We start from the raw sequence: 14,247 nt of genomic DNA, 5'->3' as shown, positions 1-14,247 counted from the left end.
GTCCTGGATTAGTTCTGTTTTAATTTAGGTTCTGATTTAATCCTGGTTTAGTCCTGGTTTTTAGTCCTGGTTTAGTCCTGGTTTGACAATGGTTTAGTCGTAATAAAGACTGGGTTTGGTCCTAGTCTGGTCCAGGTTTAGTTCCAGATTTATGTCCAAGTGTCCAAATGCAATTTTGCTGTATTATAGTCTTAATTTAGTCCTGGGTTAGTCCTGGTTTAGTCCTAGTTTTGTTCAGGTTTAGTCTTGGTTTTAGTCCTGGTTTAGTCCCAGTTTGACCCCTGTTTAGTCCCAGTAAAGACTTGGTTTGGTTAGCTCCGTTGTGTGTGGACAAGTGTGAATGCAGTTTTGTTATGTGCTAATCTTGGCTTAGTTCTGGTCTAGTCCACATTTAGGTCTGGTAGTTTGATCCCAGCTTAGTCCAGATAAAGACTGTTCTAGTCCTGGTTTAGTAATAGTTTAGTACTGGTTAAATCCTGGTTTGGTCTTGGTTTAGTCTTGGTTTAGTTCTGATGTGGTCTTGGTTTAGTTCTGGTTTAGTCCTGGTTTGATCTTGATTTAGTCCTGGGTTAGCCCTTGTTTGGTCTTGGTTTAGTCTTGGTTTAGTTCTGATGTGGTCTTGGTTTAGTTCTGGTTTAGTCCTGGTTTGATCTTGATTTAGTCCTGGGTTAGCCCTTGTTTGGTCTTGGTTTAGATCTGACATGGTCTTGGTTTAGTTCTGGTGTAGTTTTGGTTAAGTCCTGATTTAGTCCTCGTTTCGTCTTAGTTTGGCCTTGGTTTAGTTCTGGTGTAGTTCTGATTTAGTTCTGGTTTAGTCCTCGTTTAGTCCTCGTTTGGTCTTGGTTTAGTCTTGTTTAGGTCTGGTTTAGTCCTCGTGTAGTCCTGGTTTGATCCTGATTTAGTCCTCGTTTAGTTCTGGTTTAGTCCTGATTTAGTCCTGATTTAGTCCTCGTTTGGTCTTGGTTTAGTTTTGGTTCAATTCTGATGTTGTCTTGGTTTAGATCTGGTTTGATCCTGATTTAGTCCTGGATTAGACCTCATTTGGTCTTGGTTTAGTTCTGGTTTAGTCCTGATTTGGTCTTGGTTTAGTCTTGGTTCAATTCTGATGTGGTCTTGATTTAGTTCTGGTTTAGTCCTGGTTGTTTATCCATATTCGCTGCTATTGAACATGGATTTTCTTTTTTAATTTTACTTTCAATCGTCCATGAAACTGTAATAAAAATAAATTCTTACCAAGTTGTCTCTATAAAGTACTAACAGTAGTAAACAGTAGTAGTAAAGTCATAAAATACTTGTGTTTCTCTGAGTTTCAGGAGCGTATAGAGCAGTATACATTGTGGGCGCCTGCTCCTGCTGTGTTTTTCTTCACAGATAAACTCCCTTTAAACAAACAGACTCTAGTGCCACAACATTTGGCTCGAGTCGCACCGAGTCACTTTGCCAAGAAAAACATCCTGTAATTTAGAGAAAAACACTTTTTAAACATGAAATAATAAATCTGTTTATCATCTGTGTACAACAACAAATACTATTACTACTAACACGACTACTATTACTACTGTTATTGCTTCTAATACTGCTACTGCTGCTACTGCTACTACTACTACTACTACTACTACTACTACTACTACTACTACTACTACTACTACTACTACTACTACTACTAGCTACTACTACTACTACTACTACTACTACTACTACTACTACTGCTACTACTACTACTACTACTACTACTACTACTACTACTACTACTACTACTACTACTACTACTACTACTACTACTGCTACTACTACTACTAGCTACTACTACTACTACTACTACTACTACTACTACTACTAGCTACTACTACTACTACTACTACTACTACTACTACTACTACTGCTACTATACTACTACTACTACTACTACTACTACTACTACTACTACTACTGCTACTACTACTACTACTACTACTACTACTACTACTACTACTACTACTACTACTACTACTACTACTACTACTACTACTACTACTACTACTACTACTACTACTACTACTACTACTACTACTACTACTACTACTACTACTACTACGCTACTTACTACTACTACTACTACTACTACTACTACTACTACTACTACTACTGCTACTGCTACTACTACTACTACTACTACTACTACTACTACTACTACTACTACTACTGCTACTACTACTACTACTACTACTACTACTACTACTACGCTACTACTACTACTACTACTACTACTACTACTGCTACTGCTACTACTATACTACTACTACTACTACTACTACTACTGCTACTATTACTACTACTACTACTATACTACTACTACTACTACTACTACTACTACTACTACTACTGCTGTACTACTACTACTACTACTACTACTACTACTACTACTACTACTATACTACTACTACTACTACTACTACTACTACTACTACTACTACTGCTACTACTACTACTACTGCTACTACTATTGCTACTACTACTACTACTACTACTACTACTAGTACTACTACTACTACTACTACTACTACTACTATTACTTTGAATTACATAGTATAATATTATGAGATACCCTTCAGTTGAGAACAATCTTGTTTTTATAACTGAATTAAGTCACGAGTTTTTTAAGCTTTAGTGAAATAATAATTCCACTACAGTTTATTTGTTCAGACAGAAACATTTTAAACATTGTGACAGTTTTTGTTTCATGTGGAAAGGCCCAGTCATTACAGAGACTTTAAAGGGCCCCAAATCAACCTTGCAGTTTGAAGGATTTAGATCCATGGTTGTACTTCCTGATAGAAAGCTGGGCAGCGGCGGACTGATATGACTTAGCACTTATCTTACCAAAGCAAAGTAAAATTCTGCCACTGCTGAGAAAATAGTCCCTCAACATGCAACAATTCATGTGATGCAAGATTAGTTTTATTTCAACTATTATTCTATCAACACAAACATTTACATGGACAGTCTGGTGTAATAGGGTCCGGTCAAGCAGAAGTAAACAACAAGGCCAAAAATTCAAGTTAATGCATCTGATATAAAAATGTATTGAACAGATACATATGTACTCTAGTTTATGAAACTGTAAACCTTTTTTCTGTACCATTTTTGGTTCTAAAGTTACATATGTTTTTAAACAGACCATGTATGAAACATGGAACAAAAATTATTTCCCAAATTTCAAAGACCTGAAAATCATGTAAATAAATGGATGTATTTCATCATATCTTGTGTTATTCCATCTTTTGAACTGTTGATGAAGATACATGATTTTTCAAAAAAAAAAAAAAAACGTATTTAAAATGATAAAAATTTGCTTGGAAGGACTGACATATTTTATAGAAATAGTTTCCTTTCATTTTGAAGTAATATTAAAGTATTTGGAAGAAAAAAGCTGACAAATTATACAAAATCATGCACCTTCTACTTGTTTGCACAATTTTCCCTCCGTTACTTTTTCCTCCGTTACCATGACCTTTCTTAATAAAAAATCTCATTACTCAAAAAGTAAGAGGTTTTTCAACCTAATCTTGTACCATATGGTAGAAAACTATATGAAGCAAATATTCAAACCAGTTTGTTAAGGATATGTAAGTGAGAAACCAAGAGTTATCACTGTTTGTGTTTATTGCCCAAAAAGTGCTGCATATTTCATTCCCTCCGTTACCGACATGAGTTTTTTTTTAAAATTTTTGTCAACAACTTGAAAGAATATCACAGGTTTAACTTGACCCTGTTGGAGTGTAACTCTTTCCTACATTCTGATATTTTACTTATTTCAATAGTCCCTCTAGTTTCTGAATAAGAGACATTTGAATGTCAAAAATCTGCCCCTGTTTCCCTCCGTTACCACTTGACCAAACCCAATAATAGATTTTCTTCGGCTGTTTTGTGGAGTGGGTAAGACTGTTTTTAGTGTCAGGATAAACTATGACCATTGACATGCACTAGTCTAGCACCAGTGACCTCTGCAAACACAAGGACTGGATGGAATATTTAAAAAAGAGTCTCCACACGTCTCCAACACTCTGGCTCACGAGGAAATGAGGTCCTATGTCCAAAATTCTGGACTGTCCCTTTAAAGCAGACATGTCAGACTCAGGACCGGGAGCCAAATTTGGCCTGCCATATAATTATAATTGGCCCGCGAGATCATCAAATATATATTAGAACTGCCCACCGGCTACAGATAGACTATAGAGACATTATTTATTTAAAATGTTGTTATTCATTTATATTATGCTTGTTTTGGATTCATTGTTTAAGCAAAACTATTATTAAACATTTATTTTTTACATATCTCGTAAGAAGAGAAAACATGCACATGTTGTTGAAATTCTTCCATAAATATTGTCCGTCTGTGAATTTCAGTTTGCCACCGTTGCTTTAAAGTTAAAGAGCAAATTCCATCAGAGAATTCAGATTTGTCTCCATCTTAGTTTAAACTACGCACAGACCCAACTAATGTTATTTTAATTCCACATAGAAACTCAGTGTGTTCTGTGTGAAGTGGGGCGTGCGTCTGTGAATGGGTCAGTGGGTCAGCTGCGGGATTGGCGGGTGGCGAGTGCTAAGCCTTCTGGGTAAGGAGGGGGCGGGTCTCTGGTCTCTTTGGGGTCAAATGTTAACAGGGGTGAGGAGGTAATTGATGTCAGGAAATGTGAGGAGACCTGCGCCTGGGTGGGTGTCAACTGACCGCCGGAAAAAAAAACTAAACCAAAAAGACGATGCTGCATGGTCTGAAAAAATATATAAATCTTAACATATCTGTAGTTGGGGTCCGCCACCTGCTCGTTTATATGGATATGTCATTGCTCTGCCTGGAATGTTCCACAGTGTGACTTTAAACAGCTCTATTTTACTTTTATTTATTCAATTACATTTTGTTTTGTAGCTCAAAAATACCTAGAAAAACAACATTCTGACTATGAGTGGGGTCGCCTCTCTGCAGATCTGACCTGTAGCTTGGTCTGGTTTAGTCTCCATGAAGATAGAAAGGTTTAATGCCATACTGTGAAACATTTCAGGCAAAACAATAACGTGTGTATTCTGGATCTCAGGCAAAATATAAATGGAGAATTAGAAACAAAATATTATGTCTTTTTGAATGGGTACAAGTTCTTATAGTGCCTCATATTGATACTTTGCAGTGACATCATGCTGGCGATGTTCTACATGTGTCTCTATGGAGGAATGCTCAACAGTTTCCGCAGCAACACAAGCACACATAAGCAAATGCTGACAAAAATGTTTTAAGATCTGAAAACTCAAGAAAAAACACAAAATAGATACAAAAATAATACAAAAATAAAAATAAAAAAAAATAAAAAAAAATAGATACAAAAATAAAAATAATACAAAAATAAAAATAATACGAAACGAAATAATACGAAAATTAAACGAAATGAAAGAAAAAAAATATATACAAAAAATTAGGGTTGTCACGATGTTCAAGTCTCACGATACGATATTTATTCTGATATTGTGGGAAAGCTCACGATATGGTGGGGAAGTTCACGATTAGGGATGTAACAATATCCAAATCTCTCTGTACGATACCAAGTATAGGTTAGATTTTTGGAATTTATATGACTTTTAAGATAAATTGTACTTTAAAAAATCATAGTATATTTGTACATGAGTATTTATAGAGTATATAAGAGTTGTAGAATTGAATTTAGTAAATTTTTCTTTTTTAAATCCATGCTCGTCTTAAAATCCAGTGTTACGTTAAGTAACAACTGAACTTTGTCGTCGGTCCACGAAAAGTCTGTTTTTACACTCGCCATCTCCCTTGGCTCAAAATCAGCTGCTGCAACTTCAGACTTCCTTGTTTTTATCGCTCACGTGACTCGTCACAATGTCCCGATGTCACGTGAGCGCTTTTCAGGTGCTTTTGCATTACCGTGTGGACAGGGAACGCTTTGATTGTGGATACAGAACGCAGACGCAGATCCTTTCCGATACGGTGATACGCGGATTCGTTTCAGTATAAACGGGGCCTCAGACGGAGCATGCCTACAGTTAGCGTCACAGCTCCAGGGAATGTTGATGAGCTCTAAAGTATCAATAAACAGGAAAGTGGAAGCCATGATGAGCCTAAAATTATTCCCGCAAATAAAAAATGGGCATTAAATGAGCAGCGTAACAAATCTTTCATTTTATTCCTTGCAATGTTGCACAAAAATACACCTGTTAACCGTCGCCTTACAACAAGTCATTTGTTTTTATCTGAAATGAAAGCTATAGCTGTTTATTTTCTCGTAACAGAGCTGTATCAAAAACTACAAACCACGCGAAGTGTATATTTACTCACGGGGTTCAGACTCACAATTCCTTCCTGATTTGAAGGACCTTTCCCCGTTTTGAATTGAATTGCTTAATTGCTATGACGACGGAGTTCGCTGCCGTGGCTTTAAACCTGTGAATAGGAGCATTTCCACCTCAGAAGAGACATGTGGAAAATCCAGATTAGAATCGTCCTCCATTTCCTCTGCTTCTATTCTGAGGGAGCTGTTTGTTTTCGTTTGGTGGAGCAGTGGTCCCTGGAGTGAGGAGGAGCACGTGGAGCCAGTCGTAATTTACAAAATACAGCCCACAACAGCAGCTAAAACAATAAATAACGCGGTATATTGTCGTACTTATTGAGGTTAAACAGAAAATGTAATAGCTTTTTTTAATAAACATCCTCGATTAGCAGAGAACCTGATATCAGTGTAAATATATTTTGTTTTACATTATTTAGAAATCAAATTCACATTTACAGTGTGTCATTTAGGTTTAGTTTGTGACATGTACTTACAAGTATTTACCACCAGATGGCGACAACTCCACATCAATGCGCTTTACAGTATCAGGGCTTTTCTATTAAACTCTTTTCTTGACTTTATTCAGTGGTTCTCTTTGAAAAAATATATAATTTTTTCATTTAAATTAATATTACTCTGTAGAATTATTAGAATCACTTGGAAAAAAAACTTTCTTAACTTAAAGATGCACTTTTCTAGTCCATGGAGATTTTATTGGTTTGTTTAGAACAGATGTCTCCAACCTTTTTACCCCTGTGAGCTACTTTTGTAAAACGAAAATGCCAGAGAGCTACTAATTTTAGCAGTTGCTAGAAATTTAGTAAATGTAAGAGGCATGGCAAGCTGTAGATCAGGTACAGTTAGATCAGGGGTGTCCAAACTTTTTTCATCAAGGGCCACAGATCTAAACACAGAGGAAGCAGAGGGCTGATCGAGGGCCACAGACTGATGCTCAATACAATGAATAATTGAAATATGTGCATGTTGAACACATCAGCCGTCAGTCCTTTATTCATACTAAGATCCTTAAAACCAACACACTAAATATTAAATATTGGCTCTATCGAGGTAGATTTTCAAAAAACTTGCAATAAAAAGTAAATTTTTCAGTGAAGCAAGGTAATTTGGGCCAGTTCTCTTGAAAGCCTGAGGGCCAAGAAAAATTTGTCTGAGAGCCGCATTTAGCCCACAGGCCATAGTTTGGACATGTCTGAGTTAGATGCTTATAAAACATCACCCATTATCCAGTATTCAGTGCATCAAAATGATACATTTACAATGGAAATAGACATTTAATCAATCAAATTTGAGTTTTTCAGCTCAATATGTATAATTCAGAAATCACTTGGGGGGTTCTTGAAAGGGGGTGGAGAGCTACTGGTAACTCCCCTAGAGACCCCTGGTTTAGAATGTTCCACAGTATAGCATTAACCTTATCTCTCTCATGTGAGACAAGCAGGTTACACTACTAGGCAACATTACAAGTTAGATCTGTGAAGAGGCGACCCTATTCAGAGTTCATGTATTTTTGAGGATTACAACTGTCCTAAAGAGTAAATGCGAGATAGATATGTTTAAAGTCATACTGTGGAACATTCCAGATAAAACAATAACATCTCCAAAGAAAAGCAGGTGGCAGATAACCAGGCTGGTGCCACCTAGTGCCTCCACTCAATTTCATTTCTCTCCAGTGACTAGGTCAGGAATCAGAATACACTAGACGGTTTTCAAGAACCCAGGAAGTTGTAGACCGTGCACCGTCCAATCAGAGAAGAGCTGTGAAGTCATGACGTCAAACTCAAGCATCGATATGGGTCCTTTTGTGGTTCAGCACAACAGTAAACAAAGCGTCAGGATGGATGTAGACGAAGACAGACATTCTGTGTTGGCAACGATTCCCGAGTTCGAGGATTTAAAGCCGGAACAAAGAGAATGTTTAGTGAATTTTATCAAGGAGAAAGACGTTATTGTCCTTCTTCCTATGGGATTTGGTGCATTACATACGTCACGACCAAATAGCAGCGATTGGTTAAATAAAAAAAGTACCCGCCTACTGTTGAGCGAACAAATCCTAATGCTGCGAGGTCACCACAAGAATTGCCAATGCACCTTTAAGCAATACCAAACAAATGTTACTTTCATAGTTTTTTCATGTATGTTAGACTCTTACATTTGTTATAACCCCATATATGTGTGTGTGTGTGTGTTGTGTAGGCGGTGTATAACCTGGCCAACGTGGCGTGTAAGTGTCATGGCGTCTCCGGCTCGTGCAGTCTGAAGACCTGCTGGCTCCAGCTCGCAGACTTCAGACGAGTGGGAGAGTTTCTGAAGGAGAAGTACGACAGCGCCGCTGCCATGCGCATCGGGAGAAAGGTACACACACAGAACACTGAGACAAACACTGGAATATTGTGTACAAGTTTATTCATATTCATATATAGATACACACAGAAAAATTATATAGGCTCCGGAATATTCAAGTCAAGTTTATTCATATAACACTTTTAAAACTACTTCAGCTGACCAAAGAGCTTCACATGAATGTCACAAACAAAAATACTGTATTTTTCGTACTATAAAGGCGCACGTCAAATCCTTTAATTTTCTCAAATATCCACACTGCGCTGTATAATCTGGTGCACCTTATGTATTAATTCTGGTTGTGCTTACTGACCTCGAACAGATTTTATGTGGTACATGTCGCTCAAAAATCTGCCACAATGTTTTAATACAACTCTGGTAAACTATGAAGCCACGTCGCTATATGGTCTATGTGTAAGACCTGCAGATTTATAATCTCTGAAAAATGTCATATGCGACAGAAACACAGAACAGACTCACCATCATCAGCACATCCTCTGTCACAGAGAGAACACTCATATTCCACTGAGTCGTGTCCTTTAGTCCAACAGAAACTGAACTGCATCAGAGCACAAGGAGTGAACTGTTTTTTCAGCGCTCAGTTTATGCAAATGAGCCATGTGGTTTTAAGTTTAGTTTCTGTAAAATGTAAACAAATGTGCACAAAGCTGCATTAAACACATTATTACTCAATGTATACTTGAGTCGCCCTCGTAGAAAATGCAAAAAAAAAAAACATAAATGATCCACCCACATTCACATTCATAACACACATTCACCAGACAGAGAGGCAACGCCGTGTGAATTACACCACGATCTACCGATGGATCGTGGACGCCTGAACTAAGGATCAGTCTCAAGTGTCGTCTGTTTGTTTCACTCAATGTACCTTATGTATGAAAATAGACGAGAGAATTCAACATTATTGATATATAGTCCAAAAAATACAGTACAGTACAATTACAGATGAACTCATATATAAGAAAAGTACAATAAAATACAAAATTATATTAATTCATTAATTAATTCATTCATTAATCATTGCATTTATATAGTGCCTTTTAAGATACCCAAAGCACTTTACAGTTCATTATTTATTCATTTCACACTTGATGGTGGTACGCTACTGCTGTAGCCACAGCTGCCCTGGGGCAGACTGACGGAAGCAAGGCTGCCAATCTAGTCTACATTGAGCCTGATTTAGTTTCAGTTTATCTTAAAAGGTTCTATATTAAATAAAAATTTATTCTTGTAAGCTATAAACCATATTAGAATTTTGTCACATCCTCAAAAACAGATCCAGAGTTGTGTTTTGTTTCATTCACACATGTTTGAGTAATTCTGCATTATTAGTCTCTTAACATCTCCAAAGCTCAAAATGCTCTGTTCCACCTCATGATGTTATGTAGTGGTAGTTTTCACATGAATAGGTTCTATATTACTGTGACATCACAAGGTGGAACAGTGTGTTTTTTTCAGTTTGAGAGAAGAACTCAGCCTAAATATGCAGAGTCTGTGTGTAAATGAAACAAACCACAACTCCAGGTCCGTTTGTGACGAGGAAACATTATTATAACAGAAGAGAAAACAGCGTAATACAACCTGTTTAAAACTCCTCTTTCTTTCTCTCACAGGGCAAACTGGAGCAGGTGGACCGGCGCTTTAATCCCCCCACCCCCGAGGACCTGGTTTACATCGACTCCAGCCCCGACTACTGCCTCCGGAACGAGACCACGGGCTCCATGGGCACCGCCGGGCGACTCTGCAACAAAACGTCCGAGGGCATGGACGGCTGCGAGCTCATGTGCTGCGGGCGGGGCTACGACCAGTTCAAAACGTACAAGCACGAACGCTGCTTCTGCAAGTTCCACTGGTGCTGCTACGTCAAATGCAAGAGGTGCACGACGCTGGTGGATCAGTACGTGTGTAAATAAAACTGGAAAAAAAAACACTACTGGAGCCATAAGGATTCCGAGGATTTACACTATCCTGGTTTTCGGATGTCAATTTGGAATCCGTCGGAAAATTCAAGCCACCAAAGACGCTATATGTGAACAGTGCGAGTGGTAAAAGATATAAAAAGATGTTGATTTGTAAAAAATTCTTGACGATTTCTGCTAAAAATTTAACATTGCATTAAGGACTATCAAAGTACTGCAATCACAAGACGGACTGGACGGAGTTTGAGGTGTCAACATAACGTCCCTTCTGATTCTACCGTCATAAATATTACGATCAATAACACAATTACGATATTTTCTGAGTCAGGTTATAATGTTGTTTCCTCATCGAGAACAGACCTGGAGTTGTGTTTTGTTTCATTTCATTCACACGTTTAACACACAAATCCTGCATATTTAGGCTGAGTTCTTTTCTCAAACTGAAAACACCCCGTTCCACCTTGTGATGTCATGTGGTGATACAAGAAGAAATGCTCCACTGTGTTTTAAAACTTCTTACATCTTCGCTAGAATCATCTGGATGATTTCGGTCCTGGAATTGTCAATCTCTACTGAACTGAAAGTAAAAGGAGCTGTTAACTTGAAAACAACAGCTTCATGACATCACAAGGTGGAACAGAGCGTTTACGAGCTTTGGAGATGTGGACAGACTAATAGAGGTGTACAAAAATATCAAAATTTCGATATATCTTATAGTTTAATGTGATGATACAGTATCAATACCGTGGGCTGCTGTATTGATATATATCTCCAAGAGTATTTTTTAAGTATATTTTACTAAATTATTTTGTTTGTTTTGTCACTTGTTTAGTGGAAGGAAACTCGTTCATGTGACACATTTGACATTTTCACTGTTTCGAGGATTAAAATGTTTGTGTTTCATACGAACTTTGCACAAGAACTGCTTTAACAAAGACTTTTAGCAACATGTCAAACTCGGCCCCGGGGACCAAATTTGGCCCGCGATAAAATTTTATTTGACCCATGAGATCATATCAAATATGTATTAGAGCAGATAGACTAGAGAGACATTATTTATTTAAAATGTTGTTATTCTGTTATATTCTGCTTGTTCTGGATTCAATGTTTAAGCAAAACTATTATTAAACATTTATTTTAATAAGAAAAGCTTTAACATTACATATCTTGAAAGAAGAGAAAACATGCAGATGTTGTTGAAATTTTTCAATAAATATTTAGTTTGGCCCAGTCCCAGTTTTTAATTTAGTTTTTTAGTTTGTGAATTTGAGTTTGACTCCCCTGCTTTTAGTATCACAGCCATGATTTAGCCGTTATTTTTTATTGAACCGTATCGAAATGATTTGAAATATATCGTATTGAATCAGAAGCACACTGTATTGAGGTATGTATCGTATCGGCAACTTCTTAATGATACTCAGCTCTACAGACTAATAATGCAGGATTATTCAAACGTGTGAATGAAACAAAACACAAGTCCAGGTCTGTTTTTGAGGAGGTAACAACATTCTAACATGACTTAAAGATCACAAGAGTCACTTTTGCGTAATATAGGACATACCTTTGACACCAATGCAACTCTACAATATCAAATAAGCCCTAAACCAGACTGGACGTTGGATACAGGTGGATGGCAAGACACATTTTCAACGTTTTGCTCCTGAAGGCTTTGAAAATGATCAGACAAAATCACTGAATGAATCGCAAGACCTACAAATAAATACATCTGACATTTTCTTCATCATCTTGAAGCACATCTCAGTACTGTCTTCTGTGGAGAACTGCAGCGTTTGAAAAGGACAATACGAGACGGTTTCTACAACTACAACGGACACACACATACACACATAATCTAATCATTGCATCTATAGGTGTGTAAAAAGCGTTGAAATAAATATATAAATAATAATAATTAGTAACGCATGTGAGTCAGGTTTTTAAAGGACTGGGAAGACTGACGGTGAGCAAAAGGAATTCAAATCTGCTTTTCTGTGGATTGATTTAACGTGATCGCAATGTTAGTGTTCATTAATATGCTCTTGTAAGTCATTAAAGCTACAACGTAATGCTTATTTGACTTTTTTGGGAATTTATAACCATCTTATAATGTTGTTTCTTCACCGAAAACGTAACTGGAGTTGTATTTCGCGTTTCAGTTTTATGAAGAAGAACGCTTGGTTTCAACTCTCGACCGGAGTTTTACGTCTAATTATATTCACTGGACTTGTTTTTATCATTTCTAACTGGTTTTACTACAAATAGTATCTGTTAGAATCATGTTAAGGAGTAGCAATGCTGCTTTTTGTCTTTTTAACATTGTGCATTACTCACTGTCTCCAGCAGAGGGCGACCAACCCACATGATTTAACATTTCTGTGCAGTTTTTGTTAAAATACAGCATGTTAAAATGACGTTTCTCATACATAGGCATTACTTTAAGTTTATTATGAGAATTAACGCGGCTGAATTTCTATAAAACTGTTTAAAAATGGCATGAAATGTGATCTTGTAATACATAAATCAGTTGTCACGTGCCGGATAAGTCTAAGCGCCTCCTCAGCATGTGTTTTAATGGGTTGTGTCATTGCCGGCATTCTCGAAGCGGCTCTACGTCCTTCAGCTGTCAGTGGGGGGAAAAGCAGCTTGTCCATTATTAAGATGAATGTCCCGTAATGAAGCCACCTACAGGCAGATTAACAGGGAAAGACCTAAAGACCTACACCTCGTGTCCAGCTGCGATCTGCAATCTAACCATGGAAATACTGTCTGTGTTATCGATGTACAAATGAACCTTAATTTCACTAATAATGTAAAACAAAAGAGGATTAATGGATGTGTGTGTAAAATCAGAAAGGACTGTGTTTGAATTACAACTTCTGAGAGAAATGTAGAGCTTAAAGTATATTTTAATATGGGTTTTTAATCATGTATTTTAATGTATTGTATATTCTTTTGATAAACTAGTCTTTGAAAAAAAAAAAAAACATGTTTCATTTTCTCCTTATAGTTACCCATCCATCCATCCATTTTCTACTGCTTATCCAGGTCACAGGGGCAGCAGTCTAAAGAGGGACTCCCAGATTTCCCTCACCCCAGACACTTCATCCAGCTCCTCCAGGGGGACCCCGAGATGTTCCCAGGCCAGCCCAGAGACATAGTCCCTCCAGCGTGTCCTGGGTCTTCCCCGGAGCCTCTCCCAGTGGGACATGCCCGGAACACCTCCTGAGGAAGGCACCCAGGAGGCATCCGGAACAGATGCCCGAGCCACTTCAATTGCTCCTCTTGACATGAAGGAGCAGCGTCTCTACTCCAAGCTCCTCCTGTGTGACCGAGCTCCTCACCCGATCTCTAAGGGAGCGCCCAGCCACCCTGCGAAGGAAACTCATTTCGACTTCTTGTATCCGCGATCTCGTCCTCATTACCCAGAGCTCATGACCATAGGTGAGGGGAGGAACGTAGATTGACGGTAAATCGAGAGCTTCGCCTTTCGGCTCAGCTCCTCTTCACCACAACGGTCCAATACAGCGACCGCATCACTGCCGAAGCTGCACCGATCCACCTGTCAATCTCACACTCCATCCTTCCCCTCATTCAAGAACAAGACCCCGAGATACTTGAACTCC

At 37.9% G+C, this 14,247-nt stretch overlaps 1 protein-coding gene across 4 annotated transcripts in view; it reads left to right on the top strand.

The window, feature by feature from the left end:
• Nucleotides 1-13,511, top strand: part of wnt5b (wingless-type MMTV integration site family, member 5b) — a 278,692-nt gene extending 265,181 nt beyond the window's left edge. For all 4 annotated transcript variants that reach the window (XM_055153863.1, XM_055153862.1, XM_055153861.1 and 1 more), the window contains 2 exons: nt 8,538-8,696; nt 10,319-13,511. In XM_055153863.1, coding sequence (XP_055009838.1) covers nt 8,538-8,696; nt 10,319-10,618 — 459 coding nt within the window. In that variant the 3' untranslated portion in view covers nt 10,619-13,511. The remainder of the gene's footprint in view (nt 1-8,537; nt 8,697-10,318) is intronic.
• Nucleotides 13,512-14,247: the final 736 nt, after the last annotated feature.

The sequence above is a fragment of the Boleophthalmus pectinirostris genome, unplaced genomic scaffold (assembly GCF_026225935.1).
Source record: "Boleophthalmus pectinirostris isolate CB_2022bp ecotype Guang Dong unplaced genomic scaffold, ASM2622593v1 HiC_scaffold_18, whole genome shotgun sequence".
NCBI lineage: Eukaryota > Metazoa > Chordata > Actinopteri > Gobiiformes > Gobiidae > Boleophthalmus > Boleophthalmus pectinirostris.
The sequence above is the reverse complement of the archived record's forward strand: the minus strand, read 5'-3'. Positions and strand labels throughout refer to the sequence as shown.